The sequence below is a fragment of the Oreochromis aureus genome, linkage group 17 (assembly GCF_013358895.1).
Source record: "Oreochromis aureus strain Israel breed Guangdong linkage group 17, ZZ_aureus, whole genome shotgun sequence".
Taxonomy (NCBI): Eukaryota; Metazoa; Chordata; class Actinopteri; order Cichliformes; family Cichlidae; genus Oreochromis; species Oreochromis aureus.
In genome coordinates, this window is record NC_052958.1 from 35322027 (window position 1) to 35348416 (window position 26390).

Genomic DNA, 26390 nt, shown 5'->3' on the forward strand with positions numbered 1-26390 from the left:
ATGACCCTCAGGTGAGGCTGAGGCTCCGCCCCCAGCGGAGCCAACGCTCTGATTGGCTGGTTCGAACAGCGCTGCCCACAAACATCCAGCAGCAGCGGCGACTCGGGAGAAAATTAGTGGCGAGGAATCACTCACAAGTCAACATTTCCAGGAGGAGTAGAAGTTTTCTGTCAAGAGTCTGCTTCCTACTTAGCCGCTGGTAAGTGTGAAACTGTTACTTTCTTTGTCACAGGAAATAAATAAATAAAAGAAGGAAAATGTATCCGAAGGTTTTCGCCTGTGCAGAGGTTGTCTGCTGGTCCTCCCGAAAATCTTTGAGGGAGCCTCGTGGACTGTGCTAACACGGTTCCGACTAAAGCACCGTTATTTTTCCGACACAACCAGAGAGTATAAACTGAATTATGTGGGTTTTAATACGTCTCTGAAGTAAAATAAAATATTCAGACGTGTTACTGACTGTGCCTATTTTGTATTTTTTCGGGGTTTTTTAAAATTATTTTTGAGAGAAAATTCTGTTTTTGAAGCACACGTGAAGTTTGCTTTTTAAAAGTTGTTTGCCTAGTTTTTTTTCTTTCTTTTTTTTCTCTTTTAATCGTAGTTAACTGTTCAGGAGGACTGTCTCTTTTCTCTTCATACAGACTGTAATTATGTTTTGAGGCACTTTCCAAACCATTTCGCATCCTTGAACTGTACAGATTCCTCTTGACAGGTCTGTGCGTGCTGCTGCGGTGTGTGTGGCGACGCCTCCCGTTATGGAGCAAGGCCAAATTTAGGGTGGGAATAAATAGTTAATTGGATTAGCAGTTTACTAGTACATATGTAACCTAGGAAACTGTGTGTGTCGAGGTGTTGCAGGGGTGAGGAGGCTGAAGGCGATGATGTGTTTTGTAGATGTGGGTGGATCGATATCAACACCGGTGTTGGTATCACATCGATACTAGCTTGATAGCATCGATACTTTGTTTCTATTCTCTAATTCAGTATGTAGCCAGCTGATCTGTGTTAAATAATTACATTGTTTTTTATTTTTTTGGAAATGCAAAAAATACACTTCAAACATTGACTGTGAGGTCTGTTTTGTTTTTAGCCTATAGCGCGTTTAGACATAAGTTGATCTAAAAATGTGTTCAGAATTTGGTGAACCTGGCCCTGTATTTACTTTGTATTGGATCGATACCAACATTTGCAGTATCACACAGCATTATGTGTTTGTTGACAGTAGAGTAATATAAAGAGTAGGTTAGATTAGCGGCTCTCATGCAGCTGTTTTTGGATCAAAGAGCGCCCGCTGTGCCCGCACAATGAAGAGGGAGTACTTTTACATGAAGTCTCGGGTCCTTGACAATCCTTCTTTCCTGCTGGAGGAAGAGGGATGAAGTAAAAGACCTGCAGGTGCTTCCTGCATAGAGTGTAACAAAAGGGAAGGACCATTCACACATTGCACCAGAGGTGCTGGCAATCAGTTCATGGTTGTTTATTTTTGTCTCACAACAGCAAGACTTTTTTTCTTTTTTCCCCTGCTGCCTTTAGCTCGTCAGCCTCAATAACAAAAAAGAGGCAATCTTTATCTGTGGATCATGAATATTTTAGCATTTTCATAGACAGATCCCATATAGTACATCATATCTGTTAATCTCACCGTAATTGCTGGGTGTGAACATGCTGCTGGTTTGACCTGCCCAGTCTGTTTAGAAAGTGAATTCGATCAATAGGATTAGCATCAGTGATCAGGTTAATGTACTTGTTGTGCCATGTTTAGATCTTTTCACACTGCTGCTATTCTTAGATGCCCAGATGAAATCCTGTTATCAGGCTGGACTTTATCCAGCATCTGAAAGTTGAGCTGTGCAATCCAACTGTTAATGTAGTGCTTGTTTTAAAAAAAAAAAAAAAAAAAAAAAACCCAAAGGGCTTCTATTTTTTTTGCTCAGTGTTGGACTTGTTGAAACCAATACTGTTCTTATTAGCTGAAGTCTGTATAGCTGTCATCACCACATTAATGAAAGAGAAAAAAAGAAGAAGAAAAGAAATAAAGTAACAGTTTTATTTCAGTTTTGTTCTTTTCACAATCATTGGGGGCGTTAATTTTGACTTGAAATTAAATTTGAATTATTTGCATAGCCATGCATGAACCCCAAACTGTTATATAGTTATCACGTTATGTTTTTGCATGGGAATTTTTTTTTTTTTTTCCCCCTCGTCCGATGCGGACATGTAGCTCTTGCTGTCAGACGTTCCTGGGCTTGTCTTGTAGCTGGGTGTGCTAAGAAAACCTAAATGCACGGCATCACTGATAACATAATGGAACACTTTTCTATCTCATAAAAATTTACACCTGTGTTTATCATTATTACGGAAGATGTGATATGCCCCACCCCTACCATAATCTAAGCTTTGGTATACTATGCTGGAGGAGACCAAAATGAAGCAAAAAGGAGACTGATGACTACATTTGTTTGCAAGGTGGCCCCGAACATAAATCCAGATAATTTCTAATGTTGATTTATGTCTGATAAATGTGTAAATATCCAAATGTTTGAAAATGAGCTGAAAATGCGTATATCAGTGGTGTGTTCACAGGTTTCTTTGCTGAAAAATTGCTAATCCACAACAATTACATGGCTGGTTTTTGAAGTCCTATAGAACAGCGGTCCCCAACCCCCTGGCCACAGACCGGTACCAGTCCATGAGTCGTTTGGTACCGGGCCATGAGAGTTGAGGCTCGGGTGTGAAATTTATGGTTTTCAGGGTTTTTATTGGTTTTAAACGTTTTTTTTTTTTAATCGTTTTTATTATTACCTCCGTTTTCCTGGCGCTTTTCCTGTGTGTTATAAATAAATCTTTGTTTTTTTTGGTCCTGGTACTGGTTTTATTTTGTTGTATTTATTTGAGACACCTTATAGGCCGGTCCATGAAGCTATTGTCAGACATAAACCAGACCATGGCGCAAAAAAGGTTGGGGACCGCTGCTCTAGAACAGCGTGCTGAGCAGCTTTAATGTTGGGATATTTAGTGAAACTATAAAACGAACTACTGAAGTAGTAGTGAAAATATTCATTTGTGTAATTTTTGTTGAACACGTTGACTGCTTTTTGTTTAATTTTATTATATAAAAAATTTTTTTTTAAATTTGTTTTCAAAGCTGATATTTGTATATCAAGCTAAATGTAACATTCCCTTGTCACTGTTCTCTCGACTGTAATCTGTCTCCAGATTGACGACAATACAGAGGCTCACTTTGTTTCAGACATGGCTGTCGTTGGCCTGCTCTTGATAATTGAGTGCACACATGAGCAGCAACCTCATTTCCAGCTATCTTCATAATCACCATCTGCTTGATCTTTGGCATCAGGCCTCATGTTTTGGACCTGCCAAGGCTCCCTGAACCCCCTCATCCCCTTCCTGTAAGCTATAGCCTAAATAAATGAGGGCTAATCCAAGATTTCATTACCATCTCTATTGTGTCCACAGCATGTTTAACTCATTAAGGCCTGCTTTGTCTTGTGTTTGCTTTAAAAAAAACAAAAAAACAACTCCCTAAGCATTGCTGTAATTCACGCTTTATTGTGTAAGGGATGTTGATGTTTGATAGGTGGAGGTCTGTAAATGGTGCAGAGTGCAGCTGACATGCATGCATTATTCATAGGTGGTGTTTAATATCCAGAGTTTTTCAGTTGTGCAGTAATTGGAGGGGTGGTGGGATCAGCTGGAGCAGCAGTTAAACCATTAGTGTCTGCAAGAAGAACTTCATTAATGTTTGTCTTCAGATCTATTAAAAATCTACAACTACTTGGTCCTCAGTTGAGGAATTATTAAATAATATTGTTTGTAAGGGCCCTCTCTCTAAAAGTATTTAATTCCCACTTACTTTGTTTGTAATTGGTAGTAATCAGCCGCCCCTTCTTTAAGCCTCTTGCAGCTTTAGTGTGTGCAGCGTAGCTCAATGTGAACTTTCTCTACGCCTGCTGCATGCTCTGGTTAAACACAGGGCACGCCGGTATTACTGCTTTCTAGCATGTGAACTGTCTGAACAGGGATGATCATTTGTTAGTAAATCTGTTGTTTTGTTTTGTTTTGTTTTTTTTTTTTTTTTTTTTTTTTTCAGATGACAAAAATTGTCTTGTTTCAGTTGCTCTGTTTGGGGCTCACCTAAAAATGTAACTTGGTGTTAGTTATCTGGCTTGGGACGGGCAGTAGAAGTGTTGGGGCTGGTGACCCAGTGGGCAAGCGACCCAGTGGGCAGGCTTATATACTATATAATATAACTGTAGGGAACACAGACTTTGAAAAGGTGCATGTTTATGATTTATCTGAGAGTGAACTTTAGATTTTTATTTTTTTGTTAAAACTGTGTACATACCATAGAAATCTGGAACATTCAACACTCTCTGAAGTAGCTTAACTCAATCGTTTCATGATTTCACAGTTGCGTTAAGCTCATTTGACTAATTCATTCTTTTTCTTAATGAATAAAGGAGTGTGTGTGTGTGTGTGTGTGTGTGTGTGTGTGTGTGTGTGTGTGTGTTTTTTTTTGGGGGGGGGGGGTTCCCCCTCCCCATCCAGTCCTTCCACCTCATCTTGGCACCAGAGATGCTCATTAGGTTAAAGGTGCCCCACATTTTAAAAGCTTCATGCCCCCTTAAACTGATTTGTTACTGAACAAAAATGTAGCCAATTAGGGCTGAGCTCAACAACCTCTCGACCTTTCACATCTCTCTGGCCTGACTCTGTGAAGAATTGATAATGGCCAAGATGGATGTTTTGGGTTACAGGGACTTATCTGAACTGACCCTGATAAGGCCTGTAGCATAGCAACACTGAGGCTCTGTGTGTGATTATTGACAGATGTCGGACACGGCAAAAGATAATGGCTGTGTGCCTGATTTTTCATATTATCAGTAAGGAAAATGATTAACTAACATGTTTACAGAGGAAAAGCTGAGTCTGACCTCACAAGGTGTGTTGACACTCGTTATGATGGTGTGGCAGTTTCTGGCAGCCAGACACGTGGACTGTTGGAAACAGCCACATTTCTGCAACTGTTTCCTTCTAGGTTTAACTTTCAGTGAACAATGTCACATCCCAGGTCATTATTAATTCAATGAACTCATGGTGTTGTGCTTGTTCTAGCATTCACTAATAAATCTGTTTGGCTCGCTGCTCAGTGTAGTTGGTGTACATGTGAGGTCAGCAGACACAGCTCAGAGTAGGGATCTTGCCAAGTGTGGTGCATTTTAAGTGTTGCCTTGCCTCGTTGTTAAACACTGGTGATTGACGCAGCCAACTGATCGCTGATGTCACACAGGAACTTGATTTAAAAAAACAAAGTCGACTGTGAAATTGGGGGAAAATGTCTGTTTGAAGTGATGTTTGAAGCTTTGCAGCTAGTGTACAACTTGGTTAGAGAGGGGGCTTGTTGCATTTTGGCAGGATCTGAGTCTTGACCAAGAATATTTAATTTTTTTTTTTAAATTTTTTTTTTTTTTTTTTTTTTAGTAGCTGTTACAATGTTAAGCTCACTACAGATGAACAGAGTTGTTTGTCCTACAGCGGCCACTATAGGTGGGATTATGCACTTGAATTGGGAGCGATAAGAAAACAGAATTCAGACTGCAGTCTGCAATCTGCCGTTCTCTTGTGGTGGTATTTTACACAATGTACTAAATAATGCTGTGGAAATCGGAAAGGCTTTTCATAAATATAAGATATCTTTTTGAATAACTGAACTTGGTGTGTTTTGGATAAATACATGACTGATTATATATTTTGTGGAAAAGTTTGACTCCTAGGATGATTTTTTTTTTTTTTTTTTTGTGTGTGTGTCTATGTGGTATTCCTCAGTATTCCTTTTTATTGACCCGGAGTTGGGTTGCATAATTTTCTTCACTGGTCAAGGTTGTGGAAAGCTGGGTAAAAAGCCTTATCCTGAGTCAGCAGAAAGAGGTTTTGAAATCCTACAGTTGACCTGGTAACATGTATTGAGCCATGGATTAGCATCAACAAATCAAAATGGATTGGCAGGTGGCTCCCACTCGTTTGAGCCTTTAAGATGGGCTTTGCTCCCACTGACTCACCTCTAAGGAAAGGCCGCTCCAACAAGGACAAAGGAGTCAAGTCCAAGAAATGATTTAATCCAGCTTGAAAGGGGACGAGTCTTTTTACCGTGGAAAACCACGATTAGCAAGCCCCTACAGGCCAGGGGGGTGGAATGGCTTTAGACAGAATACCGGAAGTTTAATTGAAGATGCAGGGCTCAGTTAACTCAGACTATTGAAGTATATTTACTTTTTCATTCTCCTCAACTGAATGAATTTCCTTCTGAACACAGTGCAGTTGGGCCCCATCTGTAATGAAAAGGAGGGAGGCCAGGCTCCAAATGAAATGCTCCTTCGACAGGGTAATTAAGTCCAGACACAAAGGGCTCAGCAGGAAAGAGTTTAATAGGGGAGGAGTTAGTATTCTCTTGGGGTTAGTCGGGTCCAGCAGAACTTCTTTGGACTGCAGGGAGGCAAGGCCGCAGAGGGTTTACTGGCTCACAGCCACTTCACACTGTGGGTAAAAAGGACTGGGATATTACTCATCTATTCTCTCTGCTGGTGGTATTACATTAAACGGGGCATTGCTTTCACATTAAAAACATCTTAACTAAAACAATGTCCAGCAGAATCCTTGTAGAGGGGATTTCAGGTTTCTAATTTATAGAAGGCCTGAATGTCATAGAAACAAACTGGCTTGTATAATTGGTATTACTGGTATTGGTCTGCTTCAATCAATCTCTATGGATGTCCAGGCTGACGTCCTGATTAGATATGTCAGCACGTTGGAGAAAAGGAGGTATGTGGCATCCATAACACATTTTTATTTTTTTTAACACTGATTGACTTAAGTCATGCACTAATGAGACATGAGTTTTTCTACATCTCAAGAGATCCCTCGAGGACTTTTGAAGTTCACATGGCTAACACTTCCTGTATCTTTACCCATGTTTACTCCATTTCCACCCCCCCACCCACCAACACGTACACAGTGTCATATAGTGGAAAATCAAAAGGACATCATCTCCCGAAACATTCTACTTTTAACTCATTACGTAATCCGCTCTCATTTCTGTTTTGCACTTATGCACGGGTGATTGCATGAATCGCCGGAGCGCTGCAGGCAGCATGTGTGCGCCACGTGCTGTGTGTGTTGTGGTGACGGAGCGTCGTGGAGGTGGATGCGCTCTGCTGTCTGGAATAGCGTTGATCCTCTTAAATGATTACTGGCTGCGACTGGAGAGAGGCGATCTGTGTTGGTAACATGCAGACAGATGCCTCACCCCCACCCTCAACAAAATGTGCACACGGCATCTATGTTGAGTTTACGCTGCAGCTCCAGCTAGGAATATTTCCTTTAAGTCCTGTTAAAGTCTGAATATTTCACATTATCTGAAACTGCATACACACTGAAGACTGCAGGCATCATGTAGATGGACCATCTTGAAAGGGCTTTATTCCACCCCGAGGGAGTAAAACCTGTAACAAGGTTTTTTTATTCATAGCTAGAAGAACAGGTTGTACACACAATCAAACCTGAGCCAGAGTTTTTTGTTTCCCGAGTTTCCATGTTCTCCCTGTGTTTGTGTGGGTTCTCTCCAGGCACTCCGGCTTCCTCTCACAGTCCAAAGACAGCCAGTCAGTGGGGTTGGGTTAATTGGTAATTCTAAATTGCCCGTGGTAGTGAATCTGAGTGTGCATGGTTGTCTGTCTCTATATGTTAGCCCTATGACAGACAGGTGACCTGTCCAGGCAGTACTCTGCCTCTCGCCCTAAGACATCTGGCATATGCTCCAGCCCCCCTGCGACCCTGAAATGGATAAGTGGAAGGGAATGTATGGATAGACAATTTTAAGAGCCAGGATATTGAAAAAATCCTGTCGACAAGAGCTGTAAGGTGATGAAGACACATTCCATATGAATTGAAGAGTGCTGATGTTGTTCCCTGATGTTTTCCTCTTATCTAAGTGTGAATGGGACATTATCACCAGCCTCAACTAGTCTGAGATTGATTAAATTGACCCCAACCTTACCCTGATCCCAACCAGTTATCTCTGCTATGCCAAATCATTCCTACCCTTAAGCTTTACCCCAATCATAGGGAAGTGCGCTGTAGCAAATGCACTAAAATTTATGGAAACAGAGTTTAAAGAGGGGAACAGACGGGGCTTTTTTTTTTTTTTTTTTTTTTTTTTTCCCCCTCAGACCGTGGAGGAATGTGCGTGGTAGTTCTCAGTGTCATAGAGTTAAACACTGCCCTTTACAGTGTGCCACACCAAAGTTCACCATAGTGAAATGTGCTTTGTCTTCGCCTCCCCATTTTTTTTTTTTTTGACTTCAGCTCTCGCCCTCCTCTGTGCTTGACATTTGACTGTGTGTGGGTGCCTTTGGTCTCTGCAGGAAATCGTGCTCTCAGGCTCTGCTGGAGCCCCAGATGCACACAACTGGAGTCCAGAGCCAAAGATTTGCCCTTTGTCCAGTGTTGTTGAGTGTGACCCGTCACGACTGCATGTATGCTGAAAAGAAGCAGAGCCATTCTGGATCTTTAGAACTCTAAATGTCGCCATGTTTTTCCATTGCTTCTGGGTATTTTGCTTTGTAGCCCTGAGGTTATGTCCAAACCGTGCTTTAAAAGACTTCACGGAAATCCTCTTAAGCTTGACGTAGATGTCACAAATCATGCTTCTCAGTGCTCTGTCTCTGACCTAATCTGTCAATTATTGCCACTACCCATACTGCAACTGTCACACGCATTCCCCTGACCTTTATCTCAAATCTAAAAAACGAAATGTTGTTTGATCTTGAGCAACACCAGGAATTACTCGAAGCATGTTGTGATATCTTGTAGAGAATTAGACAATCTACAGATGCTGTGGCAAGTCAACAATCTGGGTTTGATTGTCAAACACTGAAGTCATTAGAATGAAGCTACTTGAAACAGCTGTGTCAGACCAACATCTGGGCATCTGATCTGATGACGTCACATGCTCTGCTTTTGCCGCCTTGAAGTTTACTCTCTTTGAGGCAGTTTTATTGAAGCACTTTCCACATGGATGCTAATGTCATTTTCCTTTGCACCTGCGGCTTAACAACTGGAGAGGTTCTTACTGTTGGCCTGCCTCCATCCTCAAACACTCTGCTGGGTACTGGCTTGGAAGATTGTCTGGATCCTCTGGTGGGACAAGCCTGGGGGAGGTTAGGGTTAGGCACCCTGATTGGGGAGTTCCGCGTTTGGTTACTGGTTTTGAGGTGTGTGTGTGTGGCTAACAAAACAATGGATGCTTTGTGAGAGGGGTCCCACTGTGACAGGATTGTTGGGGGGAGGAAGCAAGGGGGTGGTCAGGGCTTAGCGAAGCGTAGCCACTTGATTAGTCAGGGCTCTCCCTTTGCACCTCCTCCCATCCATCTCTCCTCCCACCCTCCCTCCTTGTCATTCTCTCACTGCCTTTCACTCCTCGCTCACTCGTGGAAGCAGAGACGTTGGAGCCGCTTTGCCTGGACACATCGCAGGGTTTTCGGCTCGTCATTGAGGATGTGTTTTGGAGGTTGATCAGAGTTGCTTGCTGCAGCATCTTCCCTGACTATCCCCAATGTTTATTGTTCTCAGGTAAGTTGTCTCGTGTTGTCATCCTTTCTAGTCCATCCCGACCTGTCCTTGGTCGCTGACTTGCATTTCCTCTCCCCTGGGCTGCAGTTGTTGTATTGGATGACTGTGCACAGCACTGTTGGGCTGGCTTCTGATGAACAAATCATTTCAGTGTCAGTTGTGGTGGTATTTTTATGTAAAGCTGCCGGAATTTATCGGTTTATGTCAGTTTTATCAATCTGTTTATTACAACATCAGTGGAAAACACCAGAACGGTGAAATACTGCAGTGTAGAAGTTTCACAAACCCATTTCACTTTCCATTTTGTGGTGGATATAAGCTGAGGTTTGTGTGTCCAAGGAGAATGCAGGGGTTGTCGTTGGTGTGGACAGACTATTGCCTCAGCTGCGTTGACCAAATTGTCAGTGTTATTAGGATCTCCATGCTTGGGATTGCTTTCTCACCCCACCCACTGTCTTTCTTTGTCAAACACACACCCTCGGGGACATTGGAGGGTCAGGGTAATCCCTCACATCCTGTGTAGGGAAAGATGGAGAGCATCACTCCCTTTGTGAGAAAGTTTGATTCCTCCTAAACTCATTGCATGTCCAGCAAAAACAGCATGGACCTCCTCTTTAACCCAGGAGGTCATTTGCTGTTTATATCTTCTTTAACTTCCTTCTGCTATTTAACTCAGCACAGTCACATTTGGCTTTCCTGTCTAATTCTTTAATAAAACAGGTCCTCTGTGACTGAGAGATGAAGGAAAGCTATGAAGATTAAGTTGGGGAGAAGAGCTACATGGAATGGACTTCATGAGATAATCAACATATGTCCTAATAGAGCTTAGAAATCACTGTCTAGAACCAGTTAAGCTTGCAGATCATTCCTGCTCTCATATGGCTCTGCAGGGAGTCCGCGTGTTCCAGTGTAGGGTTAGTCAGTGTGACAAAGTGGGTGAGAGTACCACTTGTCTATACTCATAGTTAACATTCTTGTTTTGATTTAACCATATTTCACATGTAATCTGCAATAGGCAAACATCTACTATCCCGGGTTTGTTTATGTTTTGCACTTTTCCACATTATATAATATAACATCATGGTTTAAATCAATTCCTACAAGTTTGTTAAGTTAACATGTTATTTATTTCAACTGTTAATTTGTATTGTTTAGAACTTACCTTACCTACCTGTCTTCCAGAAACAAAAGGAGGAAATGTAGTTTTACTTCCTGCTTTATACCTTCTGGGTTCATCTGAGGTCACAGGATGAGACCAAGTGCGGGAGGGGAAGAACTCTTGTAATTTAATAAAGTTGATTTTAGAGTGTTTATGGAGAAATGGATCTATTGTTGTAATATGTATTGATTACACCATAGAGTTTATGTTGCCAGTAAAGAGTAGTAGTAGAGGTTTGAATATAATCATGTTCATCTTACCTACTGAATGGAATAGTCCAGAGGAGAAATCGTTTGGTTAAGTGGACTATTTAAGCAGAAGAACTCAGGTGTTTGAGAAGAAAGGTTCAGGTCAGTGTAGCTGTGTGCAGTTTGACCTTAATTTCTGTTGATTTGAGTTCAGTTATGTTTATTTGAACTGAGTTAATTTGGAGTTGAGTTTCTTATTTATTTTTTGTAAAGATTGTTTGGGTCACAAAATGGTGAATAAATCACTTGCTACACTGGACGGCATCAGCCTCCTGCACTTCTTTGACCGCTTAAGTCAAGTCGTACCACAGCCAGTAAGCAAAATTTATTGATTATAGGGCTGCACCTTCATTATTTGTATTTATTGATTTATTTTTTGTACAGTCAATGAAATGTTTCTTGGTTTTTGTTTTTTTGTTTGTTTTTGTTTTTTCTTGACTCACCAGCAAGAAAAAGCAGCTCATGATTGGCTACAATTGCCATTTCCACTTTGGATAAAGTTTGTAATGATGTGGTCATGTCCAAGGTTGTCATACATGTGAAGTGGTAGTATTAGCAAGACTTTCACTTGATTTTAACCTAGCTAAATTGCTAACTGTGTAAATTCTTCCAGCTAATACATAATTTGTCATTTTATCCTCACCTAGCTTTTGCTGTATGGGGGTTTGCCAAAGTACTAATTAAACAACTAGTCAATTGATTAATTGCTTACATCATTCATAAAAATGACATGCCAAACTTTTTCCAGCTGTATTTTATGTTCATCATATTAATGGATGCAAAGATGCCACTTTGGTGTTTGGGAAACTGAGATTTATTACACATTGTTATTTTTAGGCTCATCATTAAGCAGGTTTAGCAACAATGAACTTGCAGCTTTTGTTGGCACACACCTGAAGCACACACAGTTTACATGTAGTGAAATGTGCTGTATAAATAATATTACCTTACCTGGAGTTTACCCTGCTCTGAATGTTAGTGTTTTTAAAAAAAAAAAAAAAAAAAAAAGTTGGATAAATTAAGAACATTTTCCCCCGTCTGTACGAATACAGAACACCATATGTTCTCAGAATGAGTTTCATTGTGAAACCAGTTTTTATAAAGAAGCTGGTTAGTCATCCACCTCACACTTGTGCAGCATTTCTCTTTGCTGTCCAGCAACACCAAGGTCTCAAGACTCTTAAGTGGATACTGCTCCCACTGCTGTTTCAAAAGAAACTCCTAAAAAGCATGTCTTTTCATGGTGTGCTGAAGTCGGCTAATCACCTCCAGATCCATATTAAATGCATCAACATGATGTGTTTATGCAGGAGTTGGCTAAAAGGGTGAACTGTTCCTTTAAAACTCCCTTGGGTAGCTTTTAATCAGATACCCTGTGCATCTTGATTAGCAGTTTTCAGGAACGCAGATGAAGCTCTCTGGAATTTCTTGTTCACATTCTTTAAGTAAAAGGTAAAGAAAACAGCATGAGGATTTTTATTAAATTGAAAATGGTGCAAAGACAACACAAGATATTTAAACACGTGGTTCTTATTAGAATTTGATGTTACGTTTTGCACTACTGTAACTTTATTTAGTCTGAAACCTGTTTCTTTTCTTTTTTTCCTCATGTTTCTACAGAATGAAAAGGGGAATCATCTAGGATCAAAGTAATGGCTGTCCAGGCTGGCATCCAGGTAGGCTCATCACCCATCTCAATAAGTCTGATATACATGGAGGTCACAAAGACATGGATGTTTAGTATCAGTTTAAACCAGTGCTGTCCTCATTCTGGGCTTGTACAGCAGCTATACGTTTTAGCACATGCTGTAGGGCTGACTTGATTTTGAGTCCTTATCGTAGCGCCCCCTTTGGGCCAGTCAGAGCCTCAGTGCCATGCTGAGGGAAGAAGTTCCCACATACTGCACATTGTGGTGTTCAAATTAAAGAAGTGCAGACATCTGTCTTTCCACTCAACAACTATGGCGAGCCCACCTGTGTTGCAGCATGCCGTCTTGTTTTTGTTATGCATGTCTGACGTTCCACTGCTCGGACCCTGAGGAGTTTCCCCCGCACATTTTTAAGGGGGAGTGGGTGGAATGCACAATGGTTTTTATATATTTGGCTCCCCCCCCCTCTACCCCTCCCAGCAACGAAGTGTTACCCATCCCAAAAACCAAAACAACACATGTATCGTATTACAAATTTGTCACATGGCAGCACCTCCTTTTCTCTGGTTCGGAAAGTCCTGGCTCTCGCCGCCCGTCTTGGACTGAAGATATGCGAAATATGTATCTCAGTGCTGTGTGAATAACATGTGGCAGGAAAGCTCTCTGGCTGATGTCAATGTGTTGATGAGGCTTTAGAAAAGATTGCATTACTTAGAAGGTTGGCCTGCACCAGACGATATTTAGTTTCCTTTATAGTTTATGTAGCACAATATCTTTTTAGGTTTTGTTTTATTTTTCCCAAATTATGGTTTGGTAGCGCCAAACTATAATCTGAGTGAAATTTAGAATGTAAAAAAACATGCTGGGTAAATAAGAGTAGAAAGGAAAAGATTTGCCCAAAAAATGCATCAGTTGTTAACATGTGAAAGTAAAGTGTTTCATCCTCCTTTATTACTTTTAACTTTGATTCTCAGACCTTTAGCAGCATCTCAATCATCTTCAGTGCCACAGAGCAGACAAAACAGCAGCTGGGATTTCCAAATTCCCTCTTTTATAGAGATGTCAGGGTAAATGCAATAAAATCTTTAGGTTGGGGTTTGGACTCTCGATATTTTTGGGGAGGATGTACTTTGGTGGGGTGTAGATGGAGAAGCGGAGTATTTAGAGGGTTTTATTTTCCAAATATCAATCAGTCATCCTGTGAGGTTATTGATCCATATCAGATTGTAGTGATGATGCAGACTGTAACACTGCAGCGACTTCCACAGCTCGACTCAGAGCTTCACTGCCCATGTAGAGCAGTCACATTCAATAACCGGTCACACACTGACTGCTCTACTCACTCATGCTGAAGATGTTATTCACTCATGGAAGTCTAAGCGGCATATGCGCTTATCTATAACAGCGTCAGTAAAAATGCAGCGATTATCATATGTAATGTCTGAGGCTTTGTTGCCTCTGAAATCTCTTGTGATAGTAGCTGTGGGTTAAAACTCACACCAAGATGAAAAATAGATGTATTCTTACGTGTTAGTAAAATGTCAAAAAGAAAGTTCTGCTAAAAACTAGAGCAGCAAAGTGGAGCAACATTACCTTGAATTAGTAATGATCACAGTCGCACTTTTAGATCTGCTTTGGTCTCCACCACCAAGTAATCAAGTTCAACTGCTAAATGCTCAATTTGCTGGTTGTTGCTAAAACAGAAAATAGATTAGCAGTAATGGCTACAATCACTAAACAGACATAAAAGGGACAGGCAAAACCTGAAAAACTTGGGTAAGAGGATAATAGTCACCTATACACTCAATCAATCAGAAAGCTCAAGTCATTCTGAAAAGAACAGAGTGACTTGGGAAATGATCCTTCAGATCTGGTTGAGCTACACAACATTTAACTTGATAACTGTAGTTGAACATTGACTCCTAAATTCTTGTTGTCAATGGACATCTTTTGCAAGAGTCATTGAAATAAAGATAAAAAAATGTTTTCCATTCACGTGACCCTTTCCTGGCTCGGTGTGCTCAGAACGCTCCATAAAGATTCTTATTCACCCATTCACACACTGCTGCCAGTGGGAGCAACTTGGTATTTAGCATTTTGCCCAAGGACACTTGGAGGTCAAACCACCAATGGTGCAATCAGGGGACAACTTCCTCTACCACCCTCAGGATTATTCAAGAGAACACATCAAGATCTTACTAGATGGAGAGAGATGTATAGATATATCTCAGTGTTCCCCTTTGACCTTCTTACTATTTGCTATTGTTTTAGGGAATTGGTGTAAGTGGCTTAAGTTAAGAGCATCAGAAACTAGTAATTCAAGTAATTGGCAACATACAGGCACAAAGCCCCCTTCTTTTTTTCTGGATTACCAATACGCAATCCTGTACCTAATGAGTAAGTAGAAAAGGGTTGTTTGGGGAGGGGTCAGTGTTGAATTCCCGTATACTCGCACCATTCGCCTTCATTAAGCTTTAAAACCTGAATGCTCACTGAGCCTGCATACAGTCAGGTGCAAGTACTAGTTTGAGAAGTGATGTAAAAGGCGCTGTGCCGATTAGAAATGCTGCCTGACCACTGGGGATAATCCAAAGTTGCACTACGCTGCATGTTGCGAAAAATAACATGCGTTGTTGTGACTGTAGAGAACACCGCAGGCAGGTTAAGCTTCTGAGCTGTTGCGTAATCAGTGTCTTTTAAAGCGAGACAACCTTGAGACAGTGGGACCATTCTGAACATTGGGCGTTTTGCCACTTTCCCGTGTTTTTAAGCTCCTCAACACTTTGGGGTCAAAGGTGATATGACATGGATGAACATGGGGCTTTGTCACAGTAATGCTATCTCCTCCCTCAATTCAGACAGATCCACTGTCACAAAAAGATTATTTACATCTACCCTCATTCAGGTTTACCTCTATGGGTTTGTTTTGGATCTTCCAGCTCTTTAAAGTGCAGACATTGGAAAGCTGCAGGCAGGGACCCCGACACAGAGCACAGCAGCTTTCAGCAACAAGAAATGTGACAATTGTTAAGTTAGAAATGACAAGAAAAGAGGTCCTGTTTTGGAGGTGGGTTGCAAAGCAGCTTGTATGTAGGCTAAAGCCTCAAATAGCACCTCATATAGCATCATTATGTCATTAATTTAATTTATGCATGGAAGTTCATCAGCTGAGCTATCAGCTTATATGAGCTGGCACTGTTCCAGCTGAACCCAACTTTATGACTTATCTAACACTGTGGAATCAGATGTGATTGCCAGATGAAACCTCTCACTCTACAAACAGGGTTCAAGTTGGATTTTAGAGAATTATGGGAAACGTAGGATATGATTGTCGTGAATCTTGACCCTTACTGGGGGTTTAAAAACTCAGGAACTCTGGGCCTCTGCTGCTTTGATGAGCTTGCCTCTTGAGAGCCAGCTTAATGGATGTGCAGTATTAAATCACCGGAGCAGAACCTCAAAGTCAACATGTGATTTGCAAAAATGGAGGGCACAGAGCATGATTGTGTTTTTATACAGTTAATCTGTATAGGAAGAGTGTGGGGTTTTTTTTTTTTTTGTTGTTGTTGTTTTTTTTTTTTGTTGTTGTTTTGTTTTTTCCCACTTTTCTCTCTGGAATCCCCATTATAAAAGTGCATATTGACACTGAAGGTTAAAGACCAAGTTCACACAGTCCTAATAAGTTCTCTCTTATAACCTATAATGTAGTTTTATTTACTATAAAGAGATTTATCTTGCCAAAGACTTACTAAAGATTCAATATCCCTAATTCAGTGCTTCATTGTTTACAAGACTACTCGAAGCTTGCACATACAGTATCCTGAACAGTGTCTGGGACGGCTCAGAGTATCAGTACAAGCCCATTACTGTATAACAGTCCCTCTGTTCCGCTGCCCGGAAGGTTTCCTGTTTGTGAATTAATAGCGTTTGCTGAGCGAATGCGATTCATTCAAGGCCTCAACAAGACTGCGGTTTGTTTTAAGCACAGTAGACTCCGTGTCCCCTTTTTGCTCAATGGTATGAGATGGATGCAAAGATTAAAGACTGTATCCTAGACAGATGTCAGCATACAGGGTAGGAGGGGGTGTCATCCTGAAGTGAGTTATGTAATGTCTGGACGAGCTGTCACGGTGCACATCTGCTGCTGGTTTCTAGATTACATGGTCGGCTGCCTTTAAACAATCGAAAAACTTAAGAACAAAATGGGGTAACTAGTTTGTGCACGTGCCTCACACACACTCGGGGAGAAGAAGCTTTAGCTTTGTCATGTGTCTTTTAAGTGAACACATTGCTAATGCTCTGACAATCAAGGTTAATGCTATACACAGATGACTTTGCAACCCCGTCAGATGTTGTCTCAGGAATATTTTCTTTCTCTATTTTCTTTTAAAATCAGTGACTTGAACCAGTGACTAAAAAAGTGAGGGAGAATAGAAAGGGAGTGTGTGACAGAAGAGATGAATATGATGGGACATCACTGTCTCGAGCTGGGGTCAGCAGCTCACTCCAGGCAAAACATGTATTTATTTATTTTTATCAATATTTCCTCACAGACCTAAAGCAAATAATGGCTTTTAGTTGGACATGATATCAATTAAAGTAAAACTGATGATGGAAGGTTTAAAAACAGGCTGAGCTTCAGTGGATCTGTTGGAGTGTGGAGTGTGTGTTCACATAGAAGTGAAGTGTGCTGTGACGGCATCCCTGACGTGTCCTCTCTGCATGGATGGCTCCCATAAATTCCCCTCATTTTCTCGGTGCTGGGCTGAATGGGTAGGTAGGCTATGATAATGTTGCAGAGAGCTGGCTGTGGAATGATTCCTAATCTTTAGTCGTTTTTCAGTGTTTTCCAAAAAAAGTCTGTGGACTTGTTTTCACAGACTGTGTGCTGATTGAGGCATGCTCAGACTTATAACACAGCTCCTCATGGAAAAGATAATATTTTCTGTGCGTTTGTTTGAACAACAAAAGCCTGGAGGTAAAGAGAGTAAAAGAGTTGGAGAACAGGTAACCTACCTGCTTTCAAACAGGACAAACTCTGCTCTGCTGTACCTCTGAAGTCCACTTGTGTTGCATTCAGCTGATTGGATATGACTTGGAAAGGCACACACCGTCAATACAAGACTCGATAGTTTAGTTCAGGGGTCCCAAACTCCAGGCCTCGAGGGCCGGTGTCCTGGAGTTTTTAGATGTGTCTGTGATCCAACACAGCTGATTCAAATGGCTAAATGACCTCCTCAACACGTCTTGCAGTTCTCCAGAGGCCTGGTAATGAACTAATCATTTAATTCAGGTGTGTAGACCCAGGGTGAGATCTAAAACCTGCAGGACACCGGCCCTCAAGGCCTGGAGTTGGGGACCCTTGGTTTAGTTTGTGTCAAAGCACAAACCAAGCCCTGACATCCAAAACAGTTGGCAGTATTTAACACAGTCATCTGCGTTCTTGATTTTATTTAATTGTTTTTCCTACATGTGCGATTCTTTGTTTTCCAGGTGTGGTTTGGGGAGAAGTTTGACGCCCCCTCACTGAGCCCCAAGAGCCCTCGCAGCCCATTAGTGCAGCGGCACGGCCCCGGCCTCACAGACGTCTTCCAGTATGACCAGTGGCTGGCAGTGCGGCACGAGGCCACACTGGTGCCCATGCAGGAGGACCTGGCCATATGGCTCACTGGCATGCTGGGTAAGCATCAGCTGTTCTGCATCACTTTTTTTTTTTTTTTTAACGTTTCCAGGTGTATTGTAGAACCGTGCCTGTGTCCAAACCTGTGCGTTTGGGAATTAACAGCTGACGGTTGCATGTGAACAGTTTCCACCTCCAGGCTAGGAAAGTACTGAAGCGCTATTGACACGGGTTTCCCATGTAATTGGATTTGAATGCTGCTATTCCCAACCAGCTCATAGCAAACCACTGAAACCACAGTGGAACCAAATCTTTCATTTTGTCCGTGTGTGCTATTCTACTGACATCTATTGTCCCTTTAGAATATAGTAGGAAATCAAAGCTGACTGGTAACTCTATTGTTGTTGCTGAATACGTTTGTGTTTTCAGAGGCAGACTTTGAGTTTTCTCATGAGGAATGTGGGCAGGTGCTTACACTAAATGTAAATTATTGGTACCATGACCATAAAGACCCACATTATAAGATTTGTTTTAAGCTGTTTGACCACTGATCGTCAATCCAGAGAGGCTTTATGCTGCAGAAGCAGGTGGCAAATGGTGGGTAAAGTTCCAGGCCTTGGGGGCTCAGTGTTGTTGATGGAAAAAAAACTTTTGCAGGGCAATCTTTCTCACTTTGCGGGATGGTATCGTGGATTTTGTTCCCTTAGTAGCCTTTGTGGAGTTGCCTAGAGCGGTGATTTGACAATAAAGGGTCGTGGGAAAGCTATAATTCCTTCAGTAGGCTCTTGTTGAAAAGCTGAAGTCTTTCATTGTGGTATCTTTTTAAACAAAAGGACAAACGACAGAGGGAAAGGAGGGGAAAAAAGGCTTTTGTTGTGTGAACGTGATCTTTTCAAAGAACTGGAAAAAACCAGGTAAGGTAGGCTGTTTTTGCATTGAGCTCGGTACAGATGAGTGAAGATTATTCTGTATTTTAGAATATATAATAAACTCCTCTCTCTTTTCCAGGAGAGGAGGTGAGAGCCGAGGTTTTCATGGAGGACCTGAATAATGGTGTGAAGCTGTGCAAGCTTATCGGTGTGCTGCAGACCAAGATCGCCGAGAGCTGCCCTTCCGCGCTCAGCAAGGTGAGTCACAAGGCAGTGATGAAAATAGCTCGGACGACAGTCCAAAGGACAGCTTTCCTGCTCTCACATGGGGGATGTTTGGGAAGACCTATGAACACCCTAGTATGATGAAACTAAATGAATTTCCTGGACATAGAATCCTTTGTGCCATGTGTTTGGTACACGTTTTAATAGAATTTGACCAGATTATATTCAGACCACAGGATTTCTTTGTATTGAAGAAACTCTTTTCCTTCGTTTGTTTGACATAAATCGCCTCGACGTCATGGTTCGTGACGATAAAGGTTTACTTTCTTTTCATGACAGCTGTTTCCCACAAGGAAGGTAGCATGCAAGCGGGATGCCTCTCCAGGCTCCTTCTTTGCTCGCGACAACACCGCCAACTTCCTGGCCTGGTGCCGACACATCGGTGTAGAGGAGACCTACTTGTTTGAGTCAGAAGGACTCGGTAAAGACCTACAACACACACAACACACTGCAGCACAAACCAACAATAAGCTGCTTGCTCTCTGTGGTGGAGTAGCCATGTTTTTTGTTATCTTTAGAAGTAAGAAATCTTTCAGTTCTCTTGTCGTCAATCTTTATACAAGTTTGTTCACTGCAGCTTGAACTCTGACCGCCTTCTGACCTGAGTCACACTCAGGCCAGATTCTGGGCTGTTGAGTTACTTTAAGAACACAAAATAACTCATTAAAATTCTTCTGTTATTAAACTTTAAGCTTTGTTCTCCGTCTAAAACTTTGGCACGGCACAAAAATTTCATCTTAGTTGATAAAAATCTTTTAATCGGGGTGATTTAGATGCAACTATGTGAACACACAACCTGTTTTCTATCAGCTGACTCCTGCTTTTGGATTTAAAAACCTTAGCTTTGAATTTTCCTGCACACTTTCTTTTTTCATCTCATTGTTGAGGTTTGTAGATTTGTACTAACTGCTGTAACACATGTAGTTATCCCCAACTTCCAATGTTGGGCTTCATGTTCAGGATGCTAATGGGATGAAAAGGACTAGATCCGGGCTGTAAGTTGAGTCTGCTCTTTAAGCTGTACTTCTTAATGGTTTAATAGGATCTGTTGAGGAGAGCAATCACTCGGAGTACTCTCTATGGGAGATCACTTCATTACAAATAAAAGGCTCCCCAGCAAACCGGATTGGGGCGATTTGGAGCACAGCATGTGTAAACATAGAAAAATGTTTTTGTTAATGCCCTCGAGTGACTCTAAAGTTGTGCTCACCGAATCCCTCATTGTCTCCTCGGGGAATAATTAACTTTTAACGTTGCACTCATCGCGTCATGTTTTGGAGTTCAACACGCAAGTTCACTTTGTTGCTCCTGTTCTGTCTGCCTCACCCCGTCCAAAGGGAGCAGGAGCGTCCGCTGTTGTTGTAACTAATTGGCTTTGTTTTCTGTCTCAGTGCTGCACAAGGAGCCTCGGCAGGTTTGCCTCTGTCTGCTGGAGATCGGTCGCATCATCTCCAAGTAAGTCTTTAAACACCGAAGGCACTTCTAGAGGGATTAGAAATGGTTTAAGATTGAAGTTCCACTGTAATCACTGTGTGTCTCAGGTATGGCGTGGAGCCTCCTGTGCTGGTGAAGCTAGAGAAGGAGATCGAAATGGAGGAGACTCTGCTCTTGACAGAGGAGCCACCTCCGGCCGTCAAAACCTTCAGCGTGTGCTGCCAGCATGGCGGCCTCTACCAACCCGGGGTGAGTTCAGTGATAAAACAAACTGAAACAAACACGATATGAGGTTTTTCACCTTGAGGCAAAAACTGTGGCCTCCTTCACCGACGTCGCTGTGGTCAGAGCGTGGAGAGATGAGATGTGTGTGAATTTAAAGCACACGCTGGCGTGAGGCAGCTGAATAGGTGGTACATGTGCAACCACGTTGACGCTGAGCCAAAATGGCGCCGGACTGCCATTGGCACCCCAGAGGGTGCATGACGCATCACAGTCGACCATGTGATGCTCTGTCACCACTTGAGGTCACGTGTGACGGCAAATGACACGTGACCTCCAGGCTACACATGTGGGCCGTCGTACATATGTACTCGCAGTGGGTGGAAATGGTCCATCTCACTCTGCCTCACTGATGGAGACTGAGGGTGGTGTTAGGAGGGTTCAGCCCTCTGTGTGGTTCACTGGGTAAAATGATGCACCAACACCGTCACAGTTAGTTTTATTCCCAGAGGAGATGGCTGTGCTAAAAATAAACTGCACTCGTTGAAGTGGAAGGCACTTTGGATAAAAGCATCCACAATCCCAGTGTGTTTATTCCCAACTGAGTCTGCCCATTACATTTGAGCAGCAACAATCAGCTCCTTGTAACCTGTGCTGCCTGACAGGTGCCTTCATCACCCGGTCACTGGTCTCATCTTTAGAGAAATTTTATCATAAAGTAGACGTGTTGGACTTCAGTGACACAGAGGATGTAGTTAGTGGATGGATTACTGCTCGCTTAAGCAAACGTGAGGTCATTAAAGTAGGGTGACCATATTTTGATTTGGAAAAAAAAAAAAAAAAAAAAAAGACACTTGGCCTAGTCATGAAGAACTTTTTAAGAAAATGTTAACATATTTAAACGATGCCTTCTCTGTGTGGTTAATGAGTGGTGAAATAAAAAATATCATATAGGCTTTTACAAGTCAACAAGTGCAGGAAAAAAAAAAAGCTTAAAAACCTCTGGAATTAAATAATGGTACAGAAATAATGTCTCGTCTGTGTAAAAGGGGGGGGGGGGAATTACCAGTACAAGGGAAATTTAATTTGCAGTTCTTCTGAAAAGCTGCACTTGCGCTTTGGCATCTTTTAAAGATCATCAGGTGCGCTGTGTCCCGTCTGTGAGGCAGAACAACCACTCGTTGGATGATGTCACACGTCCTCTGTAGGCCCACAGAAAACCCGGACATTTTCATCAATCTCAAAAATCCCCCCGGACAGAACGTGAAAAGTGGATATGTCCGGGGAAAAGGGGACAGTTGGTCACCCTACATTAAAGGGGACCTGTTATGCTGTTTGGTTCATTATCAAAGATCACCAGTGTTTTGCATTATGAGCGTATGGGCTCAGGTAGAGGCAGCTCTGAATAATTGGGCTGCAGCTACTTTCTCAGCGCTTGTGCTGAGCTGACATCAGTTTGGCCTTATTTGATCATCTCAGTCACAGTCATGGTGATGAGATGGGTCTTAAAAATACTGAGCCAGAAGAGGGGCAGCCAATGATGTGCAGCTATTTTCTGGATCACTTCAGAATCTAAAAAAAAATGTTTGCGCCCCTCTAATCTATGCCTTACAGTTTGAGAATTTCTACTTTAGAGATGGATAAACCCAAGTTGCTGCATACAGGATCAATATAAGATCTGTAGTAGTAAATGAGCTCTATAGATCCCATTTAAATCTTTGCTGATATCCATTACCTTGGGAATGCAGCATTGCTGCCAGGAAAACTTTTAATTTAGCTTCCTAATTGCCTTCTACCAAATCTTTCCCTCCCTCATTTAGGAGCATGACATGGACAACCCACCCTGCAACTGCTCTAACAGAGTGTCCATCGAGTACCTGTCTGAGGGACGCTACAGACTCGGAGATAAGACCATCTTCATTCGGGTTAGTATGAACGCACACTGCAGTTGAGGTGGGCAAATGCTAAAATGAGTGGTTTTTGGCTTTTTCAAGTACAATGCACTGCATTGTACAATGCTGTTGCCAATGTGTGCATCCCCTGGCAGTCACAGCGGCTTTAACTGTAACTGAACATGTAAGCTCATGAACCAATTGTGGCTGGATGTGATGACATTATAAACACGTTGCTGTCCAAAGAGCCAAACTACACCTGTGTGTCTGCAGTTACTGAAGGACTTGTTGGTGTTGGACTGTCCAAACTGAAAATGAGTGAATTTTTACAGCAGCCCTTCTTCTGCTTTGTGTCCTCAGATGCTTCATGGCAAACATGTGATGGTGCGCGTCGGTGGCGGCTGGGACACCCTCCGAGGTTTCCTGCTGAAATACGACCCGCTGCGGGTGCTGCAGTTCACCACTCTCGAGCAGAAGATCCTGGCCTTCCAGAAAGGCCCCCCAGGCCTCGGGGGTCATCATGGGAGTTCAGCTCCTCCTCCTGACATGGACCCGCTCGCTGCTGTCACTGATCTCATGTCCCCTTCATCCTCCTCTTCATCTTCTTCCTGTTCTACCTCTTCTTCCTCTTCGACTCAAGCCTGTAAGCCAGCGTCTGTGTCCACCGTAGGTCAGACGTGTCGGTCCTACAACGCCTCTCCAGCCTGCACACCCACAATGCCCAGGAAGGGTTTAGTGTGTGCGCCTAAGAAGAACCTCCAGATGACTGGGTTCTTCCCCAGGAAGCCTACCCAGCTTCCTCTGCCCGTGATCCCCAAAGGTTACTCCTCTATGCCCCACACGCCTGTGGGAAGCACTTCCAGGCAGTCTCCTAGCCCTGGCTGTCAGGGTAGAGCTCTGACTCCTGCCGCAGCTCCATCACTTGCTGCTGTGGATCCAAGCTCCACCTCCAGATTGAAGCTCAAACCACCACCTCGCTGTGCCTCTTCTCAGCCCAGGAGCCCCGTCTGCCCTGAGCCATCCTCCAAATGTCCCAAACCCTCCAGCCCCAGCACCTCTCCCACCTTGGTCCCAGTGCTGCGCCCTATCACTGCACCAGTACGATCAGCTACCTCTAAAGACGCCCGCCCTCCGTTGGGCGCCAGTCAGCGCTCTCGTCTAGCACAGCGCTGTCCCGGCTCCTCGGCTTCGCGCCTCCGTCTCGAGGCAGTGAAGCGAGCGAAGACTGCCTCAAGAGCTCCAACTCCAACTCCCAGATCAGCAGCAATGACCCCTTCACAGTCCCGCACACCCACCCCCTGCTCACGGACAGCCTCTCCAGCACCGGCTAAACCTGCCTGCTCCCTGCCAAAAAGCAAGGAGGCCACGGTCAAAACTAAGGGACCGGCGCTCAACAAAGCAACCGCCACCCCCTCACGCAGTACTGCCGACTCCCCCGGACGGGTCTCAGGGGGCAACACGGGCCCTTCTGCTTCCAGCAAAGCCAGTCAGAAAACAGCAGTCACAGCTCAGAGGGCAGGGCGAAAACAAGCAGCCACAACTAACGCCATCAAGCCGACTCTAAAACCGGAACCCGCCCGGGCACCGCAGAACTCCTGCCCCAACATCAGAGCTGTTAAAACAGAGCCCAGCGTCAGGAAGAAGGTCCCACAACTGAAAGGGAAAAGCGAGGAGCCTTATTTTGAAATGATCAGTAAGAGGAGGCAGAAGACCTAACCAGCAGGCTGGTGGCACTCAGCTTTGTGCTGCAGAAATCGTCAATAATCCTCATGAATTGTCATTTTTGTCTTGTTTTTTCTGTGTTATTTAATTGTCTTTTTATATTGTGTTTTTATTCATCCAAAAGGGTCAAAGATGCATCGTTTGTGTCATCTTTGTTCCGATTCGCCGGTCTCTTCCAAGGTCATTTCATCGTACCCGATTAACACTACGACTTGCACAATGTTTACATTTCTTACCTTTGTTGCACGTACAGCCATTACAGATATAACATTTTGTTAATAAAATCAATACTCAAATACTAACCTCATCGTTTTTTGTTTTTTTTTTTAATTTTTTTTTAACACAAGAACAGCATCATGACTTAGTAAAATGCACTTGAGTGAGGCATTTGCAGGATAAAGATCAGTTTTTATTGATGGAGGGAACCCAGGTAAGGCCACTTCTGCCCCGTTTTCCTCAGCAGGTTACCAAAGTTGTGACATTTTATTCCCCTCGATGAGAATTCTCGTCCCACTGGTGGACAGTCTGACCTAGAGCTTGTTTTATTTTGTATAAATGTCTAGGTAGGAGGTGACCTCATTATGAACAATCCTCCCTGTTGTGTGCCTTCATCAGAAATCCCTTGTTTCTGGGTGGCATTAGAATGTATTAGACGTGGGAGGGTTAAAGTTTTTTTTTTTTTTTTTTTTTGTTGTTGTTTTGTTTTTTAAATATAACTGATGAAAATTGCACAATGTGTATGAGCACTCATAACTCTGGGTAGTCAAAGAAAAGCCCAAGTTGATGAACTACTGATCAAACGCCTCTCTTTCAGGCCCCCTGGAGGCCAACATCATTTTGGAGCAGAGTCTACTTGGTATAGATTTTTTTTTTTTTTTTTTTTTTTTTTTTTTAAATAAATATATATATATATAATGAGACATAACTAGATTTTTAATACACACAAAAAAATTTTTTCTATGTGGTGGTGTTTGTGTGTTTCTTTTCTTTTTTATATATATATGTATATATATGTGTAAACTCATTAGTAAGGCTTTTTTCTTGTTTGGCACTTTACAGAAAGGTTTTTTTTTTTTTTTCACATTTTGAATGTTGATTTTGTCAGTCGTCTCCTGTTTCAGCTACTTTTGGTCATTTTGATTAATAAAAGTGGTTTCAATAAATCTTGGCTGCGTTGGTGGTTTTTAACATGTTTTACTGGTGCACGTTACTGTGGGATTTGTTCCTGTAAAGCGTTTAAACTCTGAATGCAAAGTGACAGAAATTATTTCAATACTAGAAATTTAGAAGGGTATCTGTTCCCAAAACTTCAATAAAAAGTTGATGATACATGTCTAATTTTTTTTGTTTTAGAGCTGTAGTCATCACAACATTTAAGTGACATACTTTACATATAGCTATTATGTATATATGAGAAATAACGTCATGCATTTTTTAAATGTTTTTTAATGTAATAAATACCAGATATCTTTTCTTAGTGGTTCATGATTGCAACATTAACTCTGATTATGCCATTAAAAGACGCCCTGGATGAAAAGAACATCAATTAGCCTGAGGCCATATCTACCGAGCACGTGCGTGGGCACGAAATAGGTATAACTTGAGCACAAAATGCTAATTTGTGGGCACGAATTGGGTATAACGTGGC

General features: G+C 42.4%; 1 protein-coding gene across 2 annotated transcripts; it reads left to right on the top strand.

Annotated features, from left to right (window-relative positions):
• On the top strand, window positions 1–25632 carry gas2l3 (growth arrest-specific 2 like 3). 2 transcript variants are annotated; one of them, XM_031753430.2, is made up of 9 exons: window positions 1–199; window positions 12670–12725; window positions 18192–18378; window positions 19327–19445; window positions 19752–19893; window positions 20864–20927; window positions 21014–21155; window positions 22949–23053; window positions 23381–25632. In XM_031753430.2, the coding sequence occupies exons 2-9, from the start codon at window positions 12702–12704 to the stop codon at window positions 24734–24736; spliced, it is 2139 nt and encodes a 712-aa protein (XP_031609290.1). In that variant the 5' UTR covers window positions 1–199; window positions 12670–12701; the 3' UTR covers window positions 24737–25632. The 2 variants fall into 2 exon arrangements, with proteins under 2 accessions (XP_031609290.1, XP_031609291.1); XM_031753431.2 differs by lacking the exon at window positions 1–199 and adding an exon at window positions 11133–11363.
• Window positions 25633–26390: the final 758 nt, after the last annotated feature.

Bases quoted from the DNA above. Each gene is read 5' to 3' on its own strand.
- gas2l3 (XM_031753430.2), top strand. From the start codon at position 12,702: ATGGCTGTCCAGGCTGGCATCCAG. The intron at 19,894-20,863 runs GTAAAGACCTAC...TTTCTGTCTCAG, and splicing joins GTTTGAGTCAGAAGGACTCG to TGCTGCACAAGGAGCCTCGG. The intron at 23,054-23,380 runs GTTAGTATGAAC...TTGTGTCCTCAG, and splicing joins ATAAGACCATCTTCATTCGG to ATGCTTCATGGCAAACATGT.